At 39.8% G+C, this 24,547-nt stretch overlaps 2 protein-coding genes and 1 pseudogene across 2 annotated transcripts; all 3 read right to left on the reverse strand.

The window, feature by feature from the left end:
- Positions 1 to 1,532: 1,532 nt before the first annotated feature.
- LOC117152816 (beta-1,4-galactosyltransferase galt-1-like) lies at positions 1,533 to 3,339 on the reverse strand. The gene is made up of 3 exons (XM_033325831.1): positions 2,844 to 3,339; positions 2,261 to 2,591; positions 1,533 to 1,850 (listed from the first exon to the last, which is right to left on the reverse strand). Exons 1-3 carry the CDS (start codon positions 3,296 to 3,298, stop codon positions 1,719 to 1,721), a joined length of 918 nt encoding a protein of 305 aa, XP_033181722.1. The 5' UTR covers positions 3,299 to 3,339; the 3' UTR covers positions 1,533 to 1,718.
- A 6,882-nt stretch (positions 3,340 to 10,221) lies between these two features.
- On the reverse strand, positions 10,222 to 14,978 carry LOC117152815 (glycosyltransferase family 92 protein F13G3.3-like). Its single transcript, XM_033325830.1, has 5 exons — positions 14,746 to 14,978; positions 11,558 to 11,720; positions 10,924 to 11,254; positions 10,637 to 10,812; positions 10,222 to 10,511 (listed from the first exon to the last, which is right to left on the reverse strand). Exons 1-5 carry the CDS (start codon positions 14,846 to 14,848, stop codon positions 10,283 to 10,285), a joined length of 1,002 nt encoding a protein of 333 aa, XP_033181721.1. The 5' UTR covers positions 14,849 to 14,978; the 3' UTR covers positions 10,222 to 10,282.
- LOC113148103 lies at positions 11,671 to 20,593 on the reverse strand (annotated as a pseudogene).
- Between the last annotated feature and the right edge of the window lie 3,954 nt (positions 20,594 to 24,547).

Below are 24,547 nucleotides of genomic sequence, written 5' to 3' on the forward strand. Positions count from 1 at the left end.
ACTGAACTATGGATATAATTGAATTTAATGTCCTGTGTGTTGGATTACAGGGTATGTGTCTTATAAAACTGTTAATGGCACAAAGAACAAACAAATTTGGACTTTTGGCGTTGAATTTGACGTTTTTGGAGTTAAAATATTTATTGATCAATCAAGACATTGACTCCACTTGGTTGTTTTAATGTCAGGGTGAACAGCAGTGAGCATGGGCGTGGTGGCTTGGGAATGCTGATGTGTAAAAGCAGTGAATGTTACTGTTCTAGTAACACATCAACAGCAGCAAAGATAATAAATAATAAATAAAAGAACAGACGAAACACATAAAATACTGTAATACATGCTGTATATTTAATATGAATGTGAATGATCCAACATTTGTCCATTGGAACGGTGTACTTTCATCCAAACGTCATGAGCACATCGTGCACTGAGGTCTGCTCCACTAACCTAAAGTAGAGTGATGTACATCAAACATTCACACATGGTCAGCCACACAATCTTTTATAAATAATTGGATCCTGGTAGGTTGGTAATAACAAGGTAAAATGGGTTATAATGTTTTCAGAAATAATGTAATATTAAAGTATTATGATGGTAATTAGCAAAATAATACTAAAAATAAAAATAATACTCAAATAAAGCTTGGTATTTATGGATATATGTGGACTTGTTACCTAGTCATGGTAGTTTCTATATAATAACTATGAAACAGATCCAGAAATGCAAAATTTCCTGTTACTACTTAATTTATTGATCTAAAACTAAAAACCAAAGATCAAAAATACACACTTTTAAAGGTATAATTTAATATGTTTTTCAGTGGAAGTAAACACACTGACTGACAGAGGACGTTTTAGCAGGTGAATCCCAAGAATGCAGCTGAAGCAGTTGTGTGATGACACATTTAATGCAGTATCATGACAGTGGTTCTGTGACAGAGATGACCTCCACCTAGTGGCACTCAGTAGGTAGTATCAATAAAGTGCCTGCGGCGACTAATATTACCTACCTAACTAATAATACATAATTATTACAACCACTGTAGACAACATAGAGACAGCTGGCAGAGAATAACACCACTATAACATTGTCCATCTAAAGAGCTCATTTTGGACTTAATAAAAAGCTCCTACTCTGTAGTTCCTGTTGCTAAATGGACTTGAGGTTAAAATTGTTGACAGCATCGTGTTTTCAGGCTTACTTATTTCAAGATACCTAACGTACACACAGCCAATCTCAGCAATCACTCTACTTCATTAATAAAAAAATTGATCTGCCTTAGATGCAGCACAAAATATAATCCAACAATATCGAAAGTATTTTTCTAATGGTACTTTCAACCTAATCTAATCTAATCTAATCTAATCTAATCTAATCTAATCTAATCTAATCTAATCTAAATATATAAAATATAATTTCACAATAAACAAGAATTAAACAGTGCTTACTTTAGAGCAAGTCACTGTAGCCCTGTATTTCAAACTCACTTAAGTTACAGAACAGTAATCACAAGTGTATTTGTGTCGAAGTGTGGTTTCCTGTCACACTGTTCCTGTCATTTCCTGCATTATAGAGCTGAAAACAAAAACTTCATAGATGAGAAGGGACGCGTCCAGCTTACACTTTAACCATTTCCTTTCACTTCAGTTTCAAATCTCCTCAGCATCTCATTCACTCTTGGCATCAGTTTGTCTTTAAAGTCCCACAATCGAGTGTCCTTATGCTGACTGAGCAGCCGTTCTTTCCGGAGAGTTATTGAGCAGTGAATCATCCGACAGACGTCCATTGGAACCTTGTACTTTTGTCCAAACATCTTGAGCACATCGTGCACTGAGGTCTGCTCCACTAACCTAAAGTAGAGTGACATACATCAAACATTTACACCTGGTCAGCCACACAATCACTTATGATTATTAATGATAATTCTTTTATTTATTATGATTATTTCACTAAATTGTCAAAGACGTCCTCCTACCTCGGCTGAATTATCATCTTTTGTGGGTTAAAAATGTTTTTATCAGGGTCCTCCCTGATGATGCGCTCCAATATATTAAAGCCTGGCACCCCACTCCACTGAGGCAGGGGGGTGTCTTTGCTTTTGTTAAAGTATTTCTTAGGAAACAGGTGGGACCCTATAAGAAACACCCCTGTCTGCAACACATGGATTCAGGTTTGGAAACAAAATAAAACACAAAGAAATTAAAAATATGACATTTGTTTGGGTAAAATGTAAAATTGTCAAAAGCACAAAATAACCTACATCTGGATGCTGCTGTTGGAGCATGTCCATCATGCTCTTCAGGTTGTCATGTTGGTACGGCATTATTATCTCATCTATGTCGTTCAACAAGACATAACGTGACCGATCCATGGGTCCGTAAATACAATCATTAAGTGTGACCAGCTGGCCGTAGTAATGCAGGTCTCCACCGTGCTTTGAGAAAAGCCAACCATGAGATGGATTCAGATACTTGTGGATTGGCCATTCAACCATCTCCACCAATCCTTCCTCGCTGTAGCTGTGTAGCAGGTGGTTGAGTTCTAGGCCAGCGCTGTTGTTGTAGATCACCACCCTGCCTACACCCAGCAACCTGTGGCAAAACAAAGCAAATGTTCAGATGTTCAAATTCAGGAAAATTCATTATATTTATATTGCAGATGATTTTGTCCAAAGCAGCTTACAATTACTGTCTACATCCTAACCTCTTCACACATTGACTGGTGGATAATGTGAGGAATCCAAAAGCAATTCAATAAACAGGTGTCTTGCAAAACTTAGAATATTTATATTTTTCAGACAGCATGAATGAAACTATTGACACTTGTGCTGTTGTTGTTCTGACCTGTACATCTCCAGCGTCTGAGAAAACTGTAACACATTGTTGTATTCTCCATACAGGGTGGAGATGCAGACTGTGAAGTTAAACTGAAACGTTTTCTCCTCCTCTCTACTTGTCTTCTTATTTTTTATTGGCAGCCATGTCTGGTTTGATACCTCCACCCCATCTGGCTGTGTCAGAAGAGTGACATGTGTAGCTTCACAGTTTGGAGGAATCTGACACATGACGTCTGTAGCGCTGAAGGGAAAACCAAAGTGGTCTTCGTGCACTAAAACTGTTACTGGAGTTGTACTTGATAAGTGGCCTGCACAGCAGAATAGACAGTGAAGGGTTTGGATGGAGTCTCTCCTGAATATACTAATGATACGTATATCAAAACCCTTCACTCTCTGATCCATGTAGGCTGACACCAGGAAATGCTTTGTATTTTCTAGTGGGGTGATGGACTGGTCAGACATTTGAACTGGGCAAGTGTCCAGAGCCCCACGTGGTGGTGGGATTGACCTGTAGGTCCTTGGTGTTCTCACACTGGTGATTATGATAATAAAGATAAAGACGGCAATGATGAAAGGAAAGAACTTCAATTTCAATTTTTTTGTCTTGTCCATAGAGCCAAAGACAAGATAGATTCCCAACCTGAGGGAAGAAATAGGAATCACATTTAGAGACATTAAATTTGAGCAAAACACAGCTAAACATTACTCCAGTAACTTCTTGTGTGACTGTGATCAAACTGTAGGTGAAACAGCTGCTAATTAATCAGCACTACACTACACACTACTTGGAACATGTGTGGTGGACAGATGAAATGAATGTATGAAGAAAACAGAGAACTGTGTAAAAACTATTTAGTTTGGTAAAAACTTTGTGTAAGTTTTCTCTCTGCATACTATGTGTTGACATGGTCTCTCTCACATGGTTTATGTAAAAGTAAGACGTCCATTCCACCTATACACTTCCCAGGCCTCATAACAACCGGTGATGAATGAAATAATTTGAATTGTAAACAGTAATGTTTAGTTCTGATTGTCCAACATAATAAAAAATAATAAAAGTAAAATAATAGTTGAACTAATCCTAAAAGTAATGTGTACAATAACTGAGGTTACACATTAACTGACGTGGAGCACAGGCTGGTTTATTACTGAGCTAACAAATGCTGAGATGCATTTAGGTGTGGCAGCATGCTTCTGGTGGATCTAATGAACTCTGTTCTACACTAATAGGTCTTCTGTCTGCTTGAGTGACGGCTGCAACTGTCTGTGGCTGCTGGAGAGAAGCTGACACAGGTAAAGATAAAGCAACCCTTCATTCTCAGTTTGTCCCTTTATAAAAAAAGTGCTTGTTCTCCTTTCTCTCAAATCCAGGCGTGAAAATGTGAGATGTAGGTATTTTAAGTTACTTTTGTTTGTTTTAGATGCTCGTTGTTTGTTCATTTTTGCCATTGTAGGAGAAAAAGAGCAACTTCAGTATGAAAGATGATAGGAGATACTAGACAGTACAAGGGTTCATAGATAGGACATGGGTAGGAGAGGAGTTCTGGGTTACAAGGTCATGAGTGAAAAAACAGACCATTAGTGGGAATTTATGGTATAAACATTCAGCCTATATGCAGAAGAAATTTATGTCTTCCTTATGGTACACATATACTTAGTGCCTTAGGAATGTTATCTGGGGGTGGCCCTGAGAAGTATAAGTATGAGGGTTAGAGAGAGGTAGGGCAGAAGACATTTACATGATTGTGGTGTTTTCTCCATGCCGGCATGTATGCATTAAACTGAGATGGTTCATCACACTGAGTCCTTCCTTGAAGTCTACTAAGATTGAGCAATATTTAGAGGAAGAGGAAAATTTTCTACTACACCATCGATGTAGTGGTGAAATCAAACAATCAACAGACCTGAAAGCGATTATCACACAGCTACACAACATTCAGGAAATGATTTCAGAGCTGGAAGACAGTGCTACAGCTACGCCATTTAGAAGTCAACAAAACTAATTCAAAATATATGATTTTCACGTGTCAATAATGAATACAATATTTGTTATACTCATTTTAACATAGAGAAACTCACTCGAAGCTGAAGAGCAGTCAGTGCTCTCCTCCAGCAGTAAAGCTGATGATATTCTACTCCAGACAAATAGACAGTTACTTTGTGGTTTCTGCACCTTGCTCATTGGTTCTGTAGCTGTGACTGTTTAGCTTGTAGTCTGTCCAGACTGTGTAGTACACTTTGTAGGTAATAAAAATGAGTCGAACACACAGAAGATAACGATAGGCAGTATGTAAGTGGTAGTTTTAATGCTGTTTCAATGTTTAAACTCTACTTAACCTGTTATTGCACAGCTGCAGGGTTTGATTGATAGACAGTATTGTCTATAATCTATCTATTTATAGTTTTTAGCCTCTGTGTTTTGTTTCCTTTTATGGATGATTATTGCCTGTGCGCCTCTTCCTGCTGCTGCATACACTGATTGTGAACGTTTGTATTTAAACATTTACTTGAGTAGAAGTAAAAAAAAACAGTACTTACAGCTAATTATTAGCATATAATGTGTGCAGTTAGACCCCAGGTGATGTTCAAGCAGCTGTCCTTTTTGCCGTCTGACTTGATGAGTTCCTTTTTTGCAGGGCCGCTTAGTTTCTACGCTACTTTGGCTCTATGACATCATCAGCCAACACTGTATTGTAACTATGCCCAGGAAGATTTTGAGATTTTTAAGCGTTAGTGTAAAAAAGGAAGTACTTCTCATCTTATTCTCTTCATCTTGTAGGACTCTGTGACTAGGGTTATAAACAAATGGACAAGTTAATCTTGCGTCATGTTAAAGCAGCACAGTTTAACAGAATCTTGTCATGTTTAACAGCACAAGCAGACGGCAGAAGACCACAAGCAGAAGAGTCCATGGCTCTTGTAGTTGTAGCAGTTTTGTTAAAGTAAGAAAATGTAACATGGGGGACTGGGGTTGGAATCCTAGCTGTGGCCTACCACCAGTCCTTAGGCAAAATATTCCTATGCTAACTCTGCCTACTATTGTACGTTGCTTTGGATAAAAGCATCTGCTAAATGTAAATATATTTGTTTGTTAATTTATATGCACTCATTGTCATGATCCTGCCGCTGCTTCCTGTGTTGTGCTTTTATTTTGCTCCACTTCCAGTTTCCTTCACTTCCCTCTGTCTTCAGCTTTACTCAGTCACCTTCATCACTTACACATGTTCTCCACTGACACTTTCTCCTTGATGGATTTCACCTGATCCTCCTGTCCACTTCTATTTTAGCACCTCCCTGACTTCACTCCCCTGCTAGATTGTCACCGTTTATGCCAGTTCTCCCACTACTCACCAGCCTTGTGGCCCAGTCTAGTTCTTGCCTTGTGTGTGTTTTTCCTGCCTCATGTTTTGGACTGATGCCCACTTCTGGATACCCCTTTGAATAACGGACATTGTGCTTTTGCTGAGTTTTTCCTGCTCTTTGAAGGGATTTCCTGTTAGATAGTTGTTCCCTTTTGTTCTAGTTTTCTTTTATATCTCTAGTTTTGCTTGTTACTTTATGCCTTGCCACATTGTGCCCTGTTATCTTTTATTGCAGTATTCTTTTCTCGTTTTGTTTTCTAGTTAGTTTCATCCCTCATTACAATAAATTCTTTTTTTTCTCTTATCTGACTAATGGAGGAATTCATCTAATGGATACCCCTTATGTTATGAGCACTAACAGCACTAACATGACATGTCAGCTTGATCCACAGCCTCATTGATGGACTGTAGATTATTATTAAAGCAGAGTCAGGTTAGATAGATCCTTTATTAATTCCACAAATTCTGGTATTGCAGTAGCCACTACACAAAGAAACAAACATACACACGCAAAATATAATAGAAATAATACAGAAAAATAAATATATTAACACAGATAACACACTCAAGTTGCATACAGTTGTCAAAACAGGAAAATTATAGCATATTGTGTATTGTTCCTAACTAGCAATAGCTACACTGTCTGAATAGAGCCATTATACAGGAGGGTGGCTGTTGACAGGAATGCCTTCCTGGTCTTTTCCTTATGACAGCAGAGCTGGAGAATCTCTGAGTAAAGCTGCTCCGCTGTTTGATGTTGTCTGCTTAGATTAAAAAGGGTACAAATATAAGATACCTCCATAGTTTATTCCGTTCAACGTTTGGTTGAGTTTGAATAGAGAGTAAATGATCTCTAACGATCTCTGGCAGGCAGCTCCCGTACAGATATTCAAGAATTGGCCTAAAAAAGTACCACTTCAAATTCTTTACTTACAATAAAATAATATGTACATGCTCTATATTTAACTTTACAAAAGTACAAGGACGTCTACTAATAAAATTAATTTTAACACCTATTGAACTTGATGCTGCTGATATCATCTCTAGTCTGTAAAATGCACATTTTCAGCAGCGTTGTTCTGTCATTGAATCTGCTCACGAACAAATTCAACAAATTCAGTATATGTCAACTTTATCATAAGTTGACATATACTTTTTATTTTTATTGTCAACCTATTTTATAGTTGTACTGAAAACTGCAAATAAATAAAAATACAGGACAGAGAAGTTACTGTAGATACTCCCGAAACCAGGAAGTCATTTTAACAAATGTATTTACTTGACCTTAATCTCTGAATATTGCGACATTTTTTTGACACCAACATCACACATTCATTTCCAAACACTGTAGAAAAATGAGCCTCTAAATAATATGATATCTTGTAGTCATTTCCTGACTGGAAAAGTACTACAGTTACCATAAGAGCATCCAAACACCGGGGGATTTTAAATGGATGAAAGACCAGAACAGCGTTTTACCGTTACCAGACAAGAAGTATTTGAAGAAATAAACCCACCAACGTTACCAAGGATAAGAAAATTGCCCGTGACATCACTCAGCAGGGATGAAATGATTACCATCCTTTCTGCAGACAAAGGAAGATGCACTGTCATCCTTAACACTGAAGATTACTATGAAAAGGTAATTTCGCTTCTGGAGAACAAACATACATGGGTATAACATGGGAGAAACTGAAAAGAGACCCCACCAGCAACTGTAAGAGGAAATTCACAGACTGCTTAAAACACTTAGAATTGGCAAATGGCATTGCCAGTGGCACTAGAGTTGACTTAACCTGTCTTAACTCAACTTACTCTTTCTAATTACCTCTGTCACGTTTAACTTGGAAGGATGAACAGAAGGCTTTCATTTCTTTTGAAACACCTTCACCAAACTAGAAAGACCTGAATGCTTATTAAACACGTGCAATATATTTGAAATGTTTCATAGTGTAAATAGCGAGGAACCACTCTACTGTGCAAAGTTAAACCAATTATGCTGAAGATTAGTGGCTGTTATAGCAGCTGGAATTATATTGTGATAATTACTTTTTTTAGGGACTTCTACCAGCAGATGTCAGCATCATCTTTTGCATTTGTTATACTGTCATCATGCTCATCATGTTGTCACTTTGCAATGGTGGGTCAAGGATCTATTTTCACATCGGGAAGAAAAGAGATGGCAAAATGTGACACTGATATCATTAATATATATTAGACAATAACTGAAATCATATTTTGCTGAGGTAAATTTTGACCACGGTGGAATTAATATTACTACAGAATAAAAACATTAAGTCAAAACATTATCTTACTTGAAAGTATATCCATATTATTGGAATATATTTATTGATGCATGTAAGAGAGATCTATTTTTTTCTTCATAATGAAGGAGACTGATTGCTGAGATTGGCTTTGGTGTTTCTAGAATACATTACGTTTCTGGAAATATGTAAGCCTGGAAACTTGAAGCCGTCAGCCATCTTAACCTCAAGTCAATTTAGCAACAGGAACTACAGAGTAGGACCTTTTTTTTTTTTTTGTCCAGAATGAGCTCTTTAGACGGACAATATCAGTCTCTTTTTAGTGGTGTTGTTCTCTGCCAGCTGTTTGTATCGTGCCTACAGTGGTTATAATATTTATGTATTATTATTTAAGTAGGTAATATTAGTCTCTACAGGGACTTCATTGCTACTACCAACTGAGTGCCACTGGGTGGAGGTGGGTAGTAGGTTGCTACTACCTACTGAGTGCCACTAGGTGGTCAGTTTGTCACTGACAATCGAGTGTCCTTATGCTGACTGAGCAGCCACTCTTTCTGAGTAGTTGTTGGGAAGTGAATGATCCGACATCCGTCCATTGGAACCTTGTATTTTTGTCCAAATGTGTTGAGCCCATCAAGTTCAGTAGTCTTTAAAACAGGTTGTTTTTGAATAGAAATTTTCAGTAGGTTAACTCAAAGGGATTGACATAAAAAATAGAGAAAAGCAGGTTAAACTAACTACAGCCGTCAAATAAATGTTGCCTCTTAGGCAAACTGTCCTATGTTCTTGATATCAAGAATTAAACTGTCTGAGAAATAAAAAAAAAAAAAACAGTGCTTACTTTAGGGCAAGGATTCACTTCCTTTTTCAAACTCACTAAAGTCACAAAACATTATTCACAAGCGTATTTGTGTCGAAATGTGGTTTCCTGTCACTCTGTTCCTGTTATTTCCTGCATTTGATCTGCAGGTTGTGATGATACCTGTAATGTTTAGTTAACACCATACCACCACCATAACAAATTCTGCATCATTTTAAAGTAAGTTAGACGTAAGACATGAACCAAAACTGGCACAGAAGGAGCAGGTCCAACCAGTAGAAATACTGACTGTGGAGTTATTGGAAGTGGGAACCGATTTGTGAAAGGGAGGGGGATTGGAGGAAACTTACTGAATACAAAGTGAACATACAGTCGGGTTTTATGTAAATGAAGGGAGTGGGGCCTGGTTAAAGAGGCACAGATGCAAAATGAACAGGACCAGGACTGGAAGCGTGACACAACACTGTTACTAGTCATCTTATTATGCTGCACTGATACTTTTACATACCTCAGTAAAAGTTCTGAGGGCTTCATTCCAGAGTTTAAATGAGACAGTTTAAAATACTTGAAAATCATTCACTTATAGTCCATGAAAACACAGTCTTATGTTGTATGGATACAATTGTATTGACTGTCCTGTGTTGTGCATCACAGGTTGTGTGTATTAGAGGGTTAATGGCACAAAGAACAAACAACTGTGAACTTTAACTTTAAATTTGATCTGTTTTTTTGAGGCAGCATAAATAATCACTTATCAGTCACAACATTAAATCCACTCGGTTTTTTTAATGTCAAGGTGAACAGCAGTCAGCATGGACGTGGTGGCTCGGGAATGCTAATGTGTAAAAGCAGTGAAAGTTAGTGTACTAGTAACACATCAACATGAGCAGCAAAGATAATAAATATTAAATAAAAGAACAGACAAAACACACAAAATACTGTAATACATGCTGTATATTCATTATTATATCTATATATATATATATGTCCATCCCATCCTTCAACTCTCCCCGTCTGAACTCAGCAGACCTCCTCTCCTCAGCATCTCAGTCACTCTTGGCATCACTTTGTCCTTAAAGTCCCACAATCGAGTGTCCTTATGCTGACTGAACAGCCGTTCATTCTGGGGACCTGTTGGGCAGTGAATCATCCGACAGACGTCCATTGGAACCTTGTACCTTTGTCCAAACATCTTGAGCACATCGTGCACTGAGGTCTGCTCCACTAACCTAAAGTAGAGGGATGTACATCAAACATTCACACATGGTCAGCCACACAATCACTTATAATTATTTATGATAATTTCTTTATTTATTATGATTATTTCACTAAATTGTCAAAGACGTCCTCCTACCTCGGCTGGATTATCATCTTTAGGGGGTGAAATATTTTTTTATCAGGGTCCTCCCTGACGATGCGCTCCAATATATTAAAGCCTGGCACCCCACGCCACCGAGGCCGGGGGGTGTCTTTGCCTTTCGTAAAGAATTTATAAGGAAAAACATGGGACTCTATGAGAAACACCCCTGTCTGCAGCACATGGATTCAGAATTGGAAAGAAAATAAAACACAAAGAAATTCAAAATATGACATAAGTTTTTGGGTAAAATGAAAAATTGTCAAATGCACAAAATAACCTACATCTGGATGCTGCTGTTGGAGCATGTTCATCATGCTCTTCAGGTTGTCATGTTGGTACGGCATTATTATCTCATCTATGTCGTTCAACAGAACATAACGAGACCGAACCATGGATCTGTACATACAATCATTAAGTGTGACCAGCTGGCCGTAGTAATGCAGGTCTCCACCATGCTTTGAGAAAAGCCAACCATTAGATGGATTCAGATACTTGTGGATTGGCCATTCAACCATCTCCACCAATCCTTCCTCGCTGTAGGTCTTTAACAGGCGGTTGAGTTCTAGGCCAGCGCTGTTGTTATAGATCACCACCCTGCCCACACCCAGCAACCTGTGGCAAAACAAGGTAAATGTTCAGATGTTCAAATTTAGGAGATTCATTATATTTATTTTGCAAAGCAGCTTACAATTAGTGTCTACATCCAAACCATATACACCATTCAACACACTGACTTGTGGATAATGTGATGAATCCAAAAGCAATTCAATAAACAGGTGTCTTGCAAAACTTAGAATATTCATATATTATTATTTTACAGATCTGTTTTTGTCCAATGTCAAACATAAGAGAAAGAACATTTACAGCAAATATATACAGGCACTCTAATGACACTTGTGCTGTTGTTGTTCTGACCTGTACATCTCCAGCGTCTGAGCAAACTGTAGCACATTGTTGTATTCTCCAAACAGGGTGGAGATGCAGACTGTGAAGTCAAACTGAAATGTTTTCTCCTGCTCCCCACTTGTCTTCTTATTTTTTATTGGCAGCCATGTCTGGTTTGATACCTCCACCCCATCTGGCTGTGTCAGAAGAGTGACATGTGACACAGCATTGCAGTGTGTAGGAATCTGACACATGACGTCTGTAGCGCTAAAGGGAAAACCAAAGTGGTCTGAGTGCACTGAAACTGTTACTGGAGTTGTAGTTGATAAGTGGCCTGCACAGCAGAATAGACAGTAAAGGGTTTGGATGGAGTCTCTCCTGAATATACTAATGATGCGTATATCAAAACCCTTCACTCTCTGGTCCATGTAGGCTGACACCAGGAAATGCTTTGTATTTTCTAGTGGGGTGATGGACTGGTTAGATATTTGAAGTGGGCAAGTGTCCAGAGCCCCACGTGGTGGTGGGATTGACCTGTAGGTCCTTGGTGTTCTCACAGTGATGATGGTGATAATATAGATGAAGATAACAATGATGAAGGGAAAGAACTTCAATTCAAATGACTTTGTCTTGTCCATAGAGGCAAAGACAAGACAGATTCCCAACCTGAGGGAAGAAATAGGAATCACAGTTAGAGACATTAAATTTGAGCAAAACACAGCAAAACATTACTCCAGTAAATTCTTCTTAACAGGAGTGACTGTGATCAAACTGTAGGTGAAACAGCTGCTAATTAATCAGCACTACTTGAAACATGTCTGGTGGACAGATGAAATGAAGGTACAGCAATGTGTATGAAGAAAACAGAGAACTGCGTTAAAAACAATTTGGTAAAAACTTTGTGTAGGTTTTCTCTCTGCATACTATGTGTTGACATGGTCTCTCTCACATGGTTTATGTAAAAGTAAGACGTCCATTATGCCTGTACACTTCCCAGGCCTCATAATAACCGGTGATGAATGAAATAATTAAAATTGTAAACAGTAATGCTTATTTCTGATTGTCCAACATAATAAAATAAAAAATAATAAAAGTAAAATATTTACATTTAAATGTAGTCATTTAGCAGATGCTTTTATCCAAAGCGAGTTACAAGTGAGGAACAAGGCAAGCAAACAAAATCTAAGTCAAGAAGAAACAACATCAAAGCAAAGTGCTATCGAAAGTGTTTCTGTTTCAAGAGATGTGAGAATGAAAGGGTAGAAAAGTTTTTTTTTATTTTTTTTATTTTTTAAGTGCAAAGGAAGATGCGGAAGAGTTCTGTTTTCAGCAGTTTTTTAAAGATTGCTAGTGAGGTGGCTGAGCGTGCAGAGATAGGCAGCTCATTCCACCATCGTGGGATCACTGAGCTGTACAGTTTTCCTTGGTGTCGACTGTGTGGTGCTGGTACCACCAGACGACGTTCCCTGGTTGAGCGCAGTGGACGGGAGGGGATGTAGACCTGAATGATTGAATTGAGATAAGATGGAGCTGTGGAGTTAACCACTCTGTAGGCAAGAGACAGAGCTTTGAACTTGATCCTTGCAGCCACAGGAAGCCAGTGCAAAGATCTGAAGAGTGGTGTGACATGAGACCTTTTTGGTTGATTAAAAATGATACCCATCAGTAGTACATTGCAGTAATCCAGGCGAGATAAGATCAACACCTGTACAATGAGTTGGGTTGTGTACTCCGTCAGAAAGGGTCTGATCTTTCTGATATTGTAGAGGGCATATCTACATGACTTAGAGACTGTGGTGATGTGTTCCGTGAAGGTCAGCTGGTCGTCAATGATGACCCCCAGGTTTCTGGCTGACTTAGTAGGGACAATCACCGCAGATCCAATGTTAATACTGATGTTGTGTTGAGTTGAAGGTCTGGCGGGGAAGACTAGAAGTTCAGTTTTGGGTATGTTGAGTTGAAGGTGTCTTTTTCTCATCCAGGCAGAGATGTCAGAGAGACAGGCAGAGATGCGAGATGAGACAGTTGAGTCATCCGGTGGAAAAGACAGGAAGAGCTGTGTGTCATCTGCGTAGCAGTGATAAGAAAAGCCATGAGAATGTATGATAGAGCCCAGAGAAGAAGTATAGATTGAAAAGAGAAGAGGACCAAGGACTGAGCCCTGCGGTACACCGGTGGAGAGGTTATGAGAGTCAGAGACACGCCCCTGCCAGGATACCTTAAAGGTTCGTTCGGACAAGTATGACCGAAGCCAGGTTAGAGCTGATCCAGAGATGCCCAGGTCTGAGAATGCAGTCATGAGAATCTGATGGTTCACAGTGTCAAAGGCTGCAGATAGATCTAATAGAATAAGGACAGAAGAGTTACCTGCAGCTTTTGCCACCCGTAGGGATTCCACAACAGTTAGAAGTGCCGTCTCTGTGGAGTGACCACTCTTGAAGCCAGACTGATTGACATCAAGGAGGTTGTTCCGGGAAAGAAAGTCAGAGAGTTGATTGAAGGCTGCACGTTCCAGAGTCTTGGCCAGGAATGAAAGAAGAGAGACCGGTCTGTAGTTCTCCACAAGGGAGGGATCCAGAGAAGGCTTCTTCAACAGTGGAGTAATCTGGGCCTGCTTGAATGAGGTGGGAAAGGTGCCTGTTGTGAAAGAGGTGTTGATGATCTGTGTAATGGCTGGTATTAGTGTTGGTGCGATAGCTTGAAGAAGATAAAAAATATAGTTCAACTAATCCCAAAAGTAATAGTATAATAAAAGTACAATAACCGAGGTTACACATTGACTGACTTGGAGCACAGGCTGGTTTATTACTGAGCGAACAAATGCTCAGATACATTTAGGTGTGGCAGCATGCTTCTGGTGGATCTAGTGAACTCTGTTCTGCACTAATGGGCCTCGTGTCTGCTTGTGCTCCTTTCTCTCAAAGCCCCGCATAAAAAAATGTAATGTAGATATTTTAAGTTACTTCTGTTTGTTTTAAATGCTGGTTATTGTTTATTAATTTTTACATTGATGTAGTGGTGAAATCAAACAATCAACAGACCTGAAAGTGACTATCACACAGTTACACAACATTCAGGAAATGATTTCACAGCTGGAAGTCAGTGCTACAGCTACGCCATTTAGAAGTCAACAAAACTATAATTCAAATTATACTAGTTTCACATGTTAACAATGAATTTGATATTTGTAATACTCAATTTAACATAGAGAAACTTACTCCAAGCTGAAGTGCAGTCAGTGCTCTCCTCCAGTTGTGAAACTGATGATGTTCTACTCCAGACAAATACACAGTTACTTTGTGGTTTCTGCATCCTGTTCATTTGCACTTCAGCTGTGACTGTTTAGCTTGTAGTCTGGCCAGACTGTGTAGTACACTTCGTAGGTAATAAAAATGAGTCGAACACACAGAAGATAACGATAGGCAGTATGTAAGTGGTAGTTTTACTGTTGTTTCAGTGTTTAAACTCTACTCAATTGCACAGCTGCAGCCACACACCCACATGTAGCCTGCAATAAAAGTTATGAGGCAGTTCCACCATTCACTGCATGAATTTCTCTGTTAATCTGAGACTGTGTACACCAGTCACTACTTTTCATAATAAACAGCAAACATGAATTTATAACATTAATAATACCTTCTTAAAGAATAAAGAAGTTAAATTATTTTATTAACTATCATTGTGGTAACCTAGTATATTTCAGCTTGCTAATTACTAAATATTAACCCATTAATCTGGGTTTGATTGATAGACAGTATTGTCTATAATCTATCTATTTATAGTTTTTAGACTATGTTTTGTTTCCTTTTATGGATGGTTATTGCCTGTGCGCCTCTACCTGCTGCTGCATACACTGATTGTGAACGTTTGTATTTGACTTTGACTTGATATTGACTCTGAACCATCTCTTAGTTATGCTGATATAGGTTAGTCTGCTGGGGGACCTTGTAATGGGAATTTAAGCTCTTTGTATCTTCTAGTATCTAACTTCCTCAAACACAACCTTCTGTTTTCTCACCAAAGTATGAAACAAATGTTGTCTTTTGATCAAGCCGTCTGGGTCTCTCAGGAACTATCACCTGGGTGTAAGATCCTACGGGAAACTCCTTCAAACCCACATCCCAGAAAGATAGTGACAACACCTACAACTGACAAAAGGTTGTGAAACCTACCTGGGGGGGTGTTCCTCAGGTATAAAAGCCCTGACCTCCCTTTGTTAGGGGTCTTTCTTCATTCTAACCATTTAGTGTGTTTGATTGACCTTTCTTTGCAAAGAAATAAAACCTTGTCGGCCGGCAGAAGTCTCCATTTCCTTACTCACCAGAACAGAGAAAATTTCCACAACAACCTCTACTGATAAACTGAGCTCCTCTCCTCTCTCCTTTCCCCTGTATCAATGCAAATGCCACCATTGCACATCATTAGCTTTGTGTCTTCTCTCTCCTGTAGTTGTGTTTCCTCCTCTCTGTCTCCCTCTCTCTGTACTTTTCTGCAGGTATCCTCGGCCTGGAGCTGTACATCTCCAGAAACCAGTTGACCTGCCCAATGTTCTGGCTGCTTCTTGTTGTCCTATTGCCTGCTGTTCTTTTCTCTCTTCTCTTTCCACTCAGCCCAACCGGTCGAGGCAGATGGCCGCCCACTATGAGCCTGGTTCTGCTGGAGGTTTCTTCCTCTAAAGAGAGTTTTTCCTCTCCACTGTTGCCTAAAGCTTGCTCAAATGGGATTGTTGGGTTTTCTCTATAATTTTTTGTATAAATATTTTCTGTAAGGTCTTAAACCTTACACTGTAAAGTGCCTTGAGATAACTTCTGTTGTAAATTGGCGCTATACAAATAAAACTGAATTGAACTGAATTGAAGTAAAAAAACTGTACTTACAGCTAATTATTAGCATATAATGTGTGCCGATAGACCCCAGGTGATGCTAAAGCAGCTGTCCTTTTTGCCGTCTCACTTGATGAGTTCCTTTTTTGCTTATTTTCTATGCTCTATGACATCAAAAATTCAGCCAACCCAGCAAGATTTTGAGATTTTTAAGTGTTAGTGTAAAAAAGGAAGTACTCCTCATCTTGTTCTCTTCATCTTGTAGAACTCTGTGACTAGGGTTATAAACAAATGGACAAGTTAATCTTGCGTCATGTTAAAGCAGAACAGTTTAGCAGAATCTGGTCATGTTTAACAGCACAAGCAGACGGCAGAAGACAACAAGCAGAAGACTCTCTATGGCTCTTGTAGTTTTAGCAGTTTTGTTAAAGTAAGAAAATGTATCTACGTATGTGGCTGGTTACTGTAGTGGTAAGATCACCACCTTTCATATGGGGGACTGGGGTTTGAATCTCAGCTGTGGCCTACCTCCAGTCCTTAGGCAAAATCTCCTTATGCTTACCCTGCTTACTATTGTAAGTTGCTTTGGATAAAAGCATCTGCTAAATGTAAATATATTTGTTTGTTAATTTATATGCACTCATTGTCATGATCCTGCGGCTGTTTCCTGTTTCGTGCTTTTATTTTGCCCCACTTCCGGTTTCCTTCAGTTCCCTCTGTCTTCAGCTTTACTCAATCACCTTGATCACTTGAACTGCTTCTCCCCTGACACTCTCTCCCTGATTGATTTTACTTGGTCCTCCTGTCTCCTTCTATTTTCGCAGCTCCCTGACTTCACTCCCCTGCTAGATTGTCACCGTTTATGTCAGTCCTCCCACTACTCTCCAGCATTGTGGCCCAGTCTTGCCTTCTGTGTGTTTTTCCAGACCCTGTTTTGACCCCCTGCCTCATGTTTTGGACGTTGCTCACTTCTGGATACCCCTTTGAATAACGGACATTGTGCTTTTGCTGAGTTTTTCCTGCTCTTTGAAGGGATTTTCTGTTAGATAGTTGTTCCCTTTTGTTCTAGTTTTCTTTTATATCTCTAGTTTTGCTTGTTACTTTATGCCTTGCCACATTGTGCCCTGTTATATTTTATTGCAGTATTCTTTTGGCATTTTGTTTTCTAGTTTCTAGTTTCATCCCTCATTACAAAAATTTTTTTTTTTTTCTCTTATCTGACTAATGGAGGAATTCATCTAATGGATAGCCCTTTTGTTATGAGCACTAACAGCACTAACATGACATGTCAGCTTGATCCACAGCTTCATTGATGGACTGTAGATTATTATTCCTGAAACCAGGAAGTCATTTTAACAAATATATTTACTTGAGTTTAATCTCTGAATATTGCAACATTTTTCTGACACCAACATCACACAATCATTTCCAAACACTGTAGAAAAATGAGCCTCTAAATAATATGATATCTTGTAGTCACTTCCTGACTGGAAAAGTACTACAGTTACCATAAGAGCATCCAAACACTGGGGAATATTAAATGGATGAAAGACTAGAACAGCGTTTTACCGTTACCAGACAAGAAGTATTTGAAGAAATAAACTCACCAACGTTACCAAGTATAAGAAAATTGCCCCTGACATCACTCAGCAGGGATGAAATGATTACCATCCTTTCTGCAGACCAAGGAAGATGCACTGTCATCCTTAACACTGAAGATTACCATGAAAAGGTAATTTCGCTTCTGGAGAACAAACATACATGGGTGAAACATGGGAGAAACTGAAAAGAGACCCCACCGGCAACTATAAGAGGAAATTCACAGACTGCTTAAAACACTTAGAATTGGCAAATGGCATTGCCAGTGGCACTAGAGTTGACTTAACCTGTCTTAACTCAACTTACTCTTTCTAATTACCTCTGTCACGCTTAACTTGGAAGGATGAACAGAACCACTCTACTGTGCAAAGTAAATCCAATCATACTGAAGATTAGTGACTGTTATAGAAGCTGGAATCTTACTGTGATAATAACGTTTTAGGGACTTCTACCAGCAGACGTCACCATCATCTTTTGCATTTGTTATACTGTCATCGTGATGGTCATGATGTCACTTTGCAAAGGCGGGTTTAGGGTCTATTTTCACATTGGGAAGAAAAGAGATGGCAAAATGTTTTGACAGGGTGGCACTGATTGCACTACAGTGCATTACATTTGTGGAAATCTGTAAGCCTGAAACTTGAAGCTGTCAGCCATCTGAACCTCAAGTCAATTTAGCAACAGGAACTACAGAGTAGGATCTTTTTTTTAAAGTCCAGAATGAGCTCTTTAGAAGGACAATATTAGTCTGTTTTTAGTGGTGTTGTTCTCTGCCAGCTGTCTGTATGGTGCTTACAGTGGTTGTAATATTTATGTATTATTATTTAAGTAGGTAATATTAGTCTCTACAGGCACTTAATTGCTACTACCAACTGAGTGCCACTGGGTGGAGGTGGGTAGTAGGTTACTACTACTTACTGAGTGCCACTAGGTGGAGGTGGGTAGTAGGTTGCTGCTACTTACTGAGTGCCACTAGGTGGTCAGTTTGTCACTGACAATCGAGTGTCCTTATGCTGACTGAGCAGCTGTTCTTTCTGGGGAACTGTTGGGCAGTGAATGATCCGACAGACGTCCATTGGAACCTTGTACCTTCTTCCAAACATCTTGAGAACATCATGCACTGAGGTCTGCTCCACTAACCTAAAGTAGAGTGACGTACATCAAACATTCACACATGGTCAACCACACAATCACTTATGATTATTTATGATAAATTTGATAATGATTTTTTTCCTCCTACCTTGGCTGAATTATCATCTTTCGTGGGTGAAATATGTTTTTATCAGGGTCCTCCCTGACGATGCGCTCTAATATATTAAAGCCTGGCACCCCACGCCACCGAGGCAGGGGGGTGTCTTTGCCTTTTGTAAAAAATTTATAGGGAAAAACATGGGACTCTATGTGGAACATTGCTGCCTGCAACACATGGACTCAGTTTTAGTAAAAAATTGGAAAGAAAATAAAACACAAAGAAATTCAAAATATGACATATGTTTGGGTAAAATGTAAAATTATCAAATGCACAAAACAACCTACATCTGGATGCTGCTGTTGGAGCATGTCCATCATGCTCTTCAGGTTGTCATGTTGGTACGGCATTATTATCTCATCTATGTCGTTCAACAGGACATAATGAGACCGAACCATGGATCTTCACATACAATCATTAAGTGTGACCAGCTGGCCGTAGTAATGCAGGTCTCCACCATGCGTTGAGAAAAGCCAACCATTAGATGGATTCAGATACTTGTGGATTGGCCATTCGACCATCTCCACCAATCCTTCCTCGCTGTAGGTCTTTAACAGGCGGTTGAGTTCTGGGCCAGCGCTGTTGTTATAGATCACCACCCTGCCCACACCCAGCAACCTGTGGCAAAACAAAGCAAATGTTCAGTTGTTCAAATTCAGGAAGATTCATTATATTTTTTTTGCAGATGATTTTGTCCAATATCAAACATAAGAGAAAGAACATTTACAGCAAATATATACAGGCACTCTAATGACACTTGTGCTGTTGTTGTGCTGACCTGTACATCTCCAGCGTCTGAGCAAACTGTAGCACATTGTTGTATTCTCCAAACAGGGTGGAGATGCAGACTATGAAGTCAAACTGAAACGTTTTCTCCTCCTCTCTACTGGCCTTCTTATTTTTTATTGGCAGCCAGGTCTGGTTTGATACCTCCACACCATCTGGCTGTGTCAGAAGAGTGACATGTGACACAGCATTGCAGTTGGTAGGAATCTGACACATGACGTCTGTAGCGCTGAAGGGAAAACCAAAGTGGTCTGAGTTCACTAAAACTGTTAATGGAGTTGTATTTGATAAGTGGCCAGCACAGCAGAATAGACAGTGAAGGGTTTGGATGGAGTCTCTCCTGAATATACTAATGATACGTATATCAAAACCCTTCACTCTCTGATCCATGTAGGCTGACACCAGGAAATGCTTTGTATTTTCTAGTGGGGTGATGGACTGGTCAGATATTTGAAGTGGGCAAGTGTCCAGAGCCCCACGTGGTGGTGGGATTGAACTGTAGGTCCTTGGTGTTCTCACAGTGGTGATGATGATAATATAGATAAAGATAGCAATGATGAAGAGGAAGAACTTAAATTTCAATTGTTTTGTCTTGTTCATTGAGCCAAAGACAAGACAGATTCCCAACCTGAGGGAAGAAGTAGGAATCACATTTAGAGACATTGAATTTGAGGAACACAGCAAAACATTACTCCAGTAACTTCTTCTTAACAGGTGTGACTGTGATCAAACTGTGGGTGAAACAGCTGCTAATTAATCAGCACTACTTGGAACATGTCTAGTGGACAGATGAAATGAAGGTACAGCAATGTGTATGAAGAAAACAGAGAACTATGTAAAAACAATTTTGTGTAAGTTATCTCACCGTTTAGAGTGTGTTCACATGGTCTCTCAGTCTATTCCACCTATACACTTCCCAGGCCTCATTTCTGTGGGACAGAAACTCTCTGCACTAATGGACCTCGTGTCTGCTGGTGTGAGGAAGAGTGACTGCTACAACTGTCTGTGGCTGCTGGAGAGAAGCTGATACGGTTAAAGATAACGCAATCCCTCTTTCTCAATTCTCCTTTATGTAAAAAAAAAGGGGGAATTGAAATGCTTGTTCTCCTTTCTCTCAAATCCAGGCGTGAAAATGTGTGATGTAGATATTTTAAGCTGCTTCTGTTTGTTTTAAATGCTGGTTATTGTTTATTCATTTTTGACTACCACACAGCTACACAGCATTCAGAAAATGGTTTCAATGCTACAGCTATTCCATTTAGAAGTCAACAAAACTATGGTTCAAATGATATGATTTTCACATGTTAACAATGGTTTTAACATTATATTATACTCATTTTAACATAGAGTAACTCACTCGAAGCTGAAGTGCAGTCAGTGCTCTCTTCCCGTTGTGAAACCGATGATGTTCTACTCCCGACAGTTAGAGTACACAGAGTTACTGTATTCTGCACCCTGCGCTCATTGGTTCTTCAGCTGTGACTGTTCAGCTTGTAATCTGTCCAGACTGTGTAGTACACTCTGTAGGTAATAAAAATGAGTCGAACACACAGAAGATAACGATAGGCAGTATGTAAGTGGTAGTTTTAATGTTGTTTTAATGTCTAAACTCTACTCAACCTGTTGCACAGCTGCAGCTACACATCCACATATAGCCTGCAATAGAAGATATGAAGCTGTTCCACCATTCACTGCATGAATTTCTGTGTTAATCTAAAACTGTTTACACCAGTCACTACTTTTCATAATAAACAGCAAACATTCTTAGCCTCTGTGTTTTGTTTGCTTTTATGGAGCTGGACTGTCTCTGTGTTATTACCTGTGCGCCTCTTCCTGCTGCTGCATACACTTACTGTGAATGTTTGTATTCAAGCATTTTCTTGAGTAGAAGTAAAAAGTACTTACAGCAATAGACAGTTAGACCCCAGGTGATGCTCAAGCAGCTGTCCTTTTGCCGTCTGACTTGATATTTTTAATTTCAAGTTTGAAATATTTGGCTGTATAACATCAAATTTCAGTCAACACTGTATTGTAACTACGCCCAGCAGGATTTTGAGATTTCTAATCATTAGTGTAAAAAAGGAAGTACTTCCTGCTCTTTTCCTTATGACAGCAGAACTGGAGAATCTCTGAGTAAAGTTGCTCCACTGTTTGATGTTGTCTGCTTAAATAAGCAAATGTGCAAATATAAGATGCCTGCACAGTTTGCAGGTTTATTCAGTTGGACGTTTGTGAGAATAAGAAGGTGCAGCTTAGTCAAGTCAGGTGTAATTTGTAATTCATGTTACCTGCAATCTTGTAGAACCCCCCCTGATGTGGAAGGGACGTCTGTGGCCACACAGACACCTGGACAAGCGATTTTATTGCCAGTATAACCCTTGTTAATGTGAGGCAAATAGTGGCTTTATTGAGATTTTCAGCATGCCCGAACAAATAAAGGAACAACTTGCCAAGCACAGCAGGGTTACACACATCATCTGTGGAACAGAAACTCTCTGATGCCTGAATGCTCGAGTATCAACATTTCCTTATCTACTATGTCGTCTAAGAGAGGGCATTCCTTTGTCTAGAGGGACTTGTGAATACCTGTACAGCTTATATACTAGACTGCAAAATGATCAGCTTGATCTAGATCAGGTTAAGTTCAGAGAATAAATCTCATAGTATCTTAATTTAGCTTAATTTAACCTGATTTATTGCACCTGGTTAAATGAAGCTGGTATGAGTGGATAACTACAACACAGACAACACAGAATAAATCTCCATGGTAAGTAAATTTAGGCGTGCAGCAGTGTCCTTTTTTATTAAGCAGCAGCTTCCTTCGTGGTTACTGCCATAAACACTCTGCTTGTTTAATGTTTTACATACTGTAGACTCACTAACAGTGGTGGAATGAGGAAGTACAGGAATGCATCCAGAGGAAGAGGTTAGCTAGAAGGAAGTGGGATATAGAAAGGACTGAGGAAAGTAGACAGGAGTACAAGGAAGCGCAGCGTAGAGTGAAGAGGGAGGTGGCAAAGGCCAAACAGAAAGCTTACGATGAGCTGTATGACAGGTTAGACACAAAGGAAGGAGAGAAGGACTTGTACAGGCTAGCCAGACAGAGAGATAGAGATGGGAAGGATGTGCAACAGGTAAGGGTGATTAAGGACAGAGATGGAAAGGTGCTAACAACCCAGGAGAGTGTGCAGAAAAGATGGAAGGAGTATTTTGAGGATCTGATGAATGAGGAAAATGACAGGGAAAGAAGGGAGGAAGATGTGGATGTTGTGGAGCAGGAAATAGCAGAGATTGGAAAGGATGAGGTTAGGAAGGCTCTGAAAAGGATGAAGAGTGGAAAGGCTATTGGTCCTGATGACATACCTGTGGAGGTGTGGAAGTGCTTAGGAGAGGCAGCAGTGGAGTTTCTAACCAGTTTGTTCAATAGGATTCTAGAGAGTGAGAAGATGCCTGAGGAATGGAGGAGAAGTGTTCTGGTTCCGATCTTTAAGAACAAGGGTGACACGCAGAACTGCAGCAACTATAGAGGAATAAAGTTGATGAGCCACACAATGAAGCTGTGGGAAAGAGTAGTGGAAGCCAGGCTTAGGAAGAAGGTGGAGATTTGTGAGCAGCAGTATGGTTTCATGCCCCGTAAGAGCACCACTGATGCCATTTTTGCTTTGAGAATGTTAATGGAAAAGTACAGAGATGGTCAGAAGGAGCTGCATTGTGTCTTTGTAGATTTAGAGAAGGCGTATGACAGGGTGCCGAGGGAGGAGCTGTGGTACTGTATGAGGTGGTCGGGAGTGGCAGAGAAGTACGTCAGAGTAGTTCAGGACATGTATGAGAGAAGTATGACGGTGGTGAGATGTGCTGTAGGTCAGACAGAGGAGTTCAAGGTGGAGGTGGGACTACACCAAGGATCAGCTTTGAGTCCCTTCTTGTTTGCTATGCTGATGGACAGGCTGACAGATGAGGTCAGACAGGAATCTCCCTGGACAATGATGTTTGCGGATGACATTGTGATTTGCAGTGAGAGTATAGAGCAGGTAGAGGAACAGCTGGAGAGGTGGAGGTTTGCTCTGGAAAGAAGAGGCATGAAGGTCAGTCGTAGTAAGACAGAATACATGTGTCTGAACGAGAGGGATCAGGGTAGAAGCGTTAGGTTACAGGGGGCTGAGGTGAAGAAGGTACAGGAGTTTAAGTACTTGGGGTCAACAGTTCAGTGTGATGGAGAGTGTGGAAAAGAGGTGAAGAGACGAGTGCAGGCAGGTTGGAGCGGATGGAGGAAAGTGTCAGGAGTGTTGTGTGACGGAAGAGTGTCAGCAAGACTCAAAGGAAAGGTGTACAAGACCGTGGTGAGACCAGCTCTGCTCTATGGGTTAGAGACGGTAGCAGTGAGAAAGAGACAAGAGGCTGAGATGGAGGTAGCAGAGATAAAGATGTTGAGCTTCTCCTTAGGAGTGACGAGGTTAGACAGAATAAGGAACGAGTACATCAGAGGGACGGCTCACGTTGCCTGCGTTAGCAACCAAGTCAGAGAGGCCAGACTGAGATGGTTTGGACATGTGCAGAGGAGGG

The sequence above is a fragment of the Anabas testudineus genome, chromosome 22, assembly GCF_900324465.2.
Source record: "Anabas testudineus chromosome 22, fAnaTes1.2, whole genome shotgun sequence".
Classification (NCBI taxonomy): domain Eukaryota; kingdom Metazoa; phylum Chordata; class Actinopteri; order Anabantiformes; family Anabantidae; genus Anabas; species Anabas testudineus.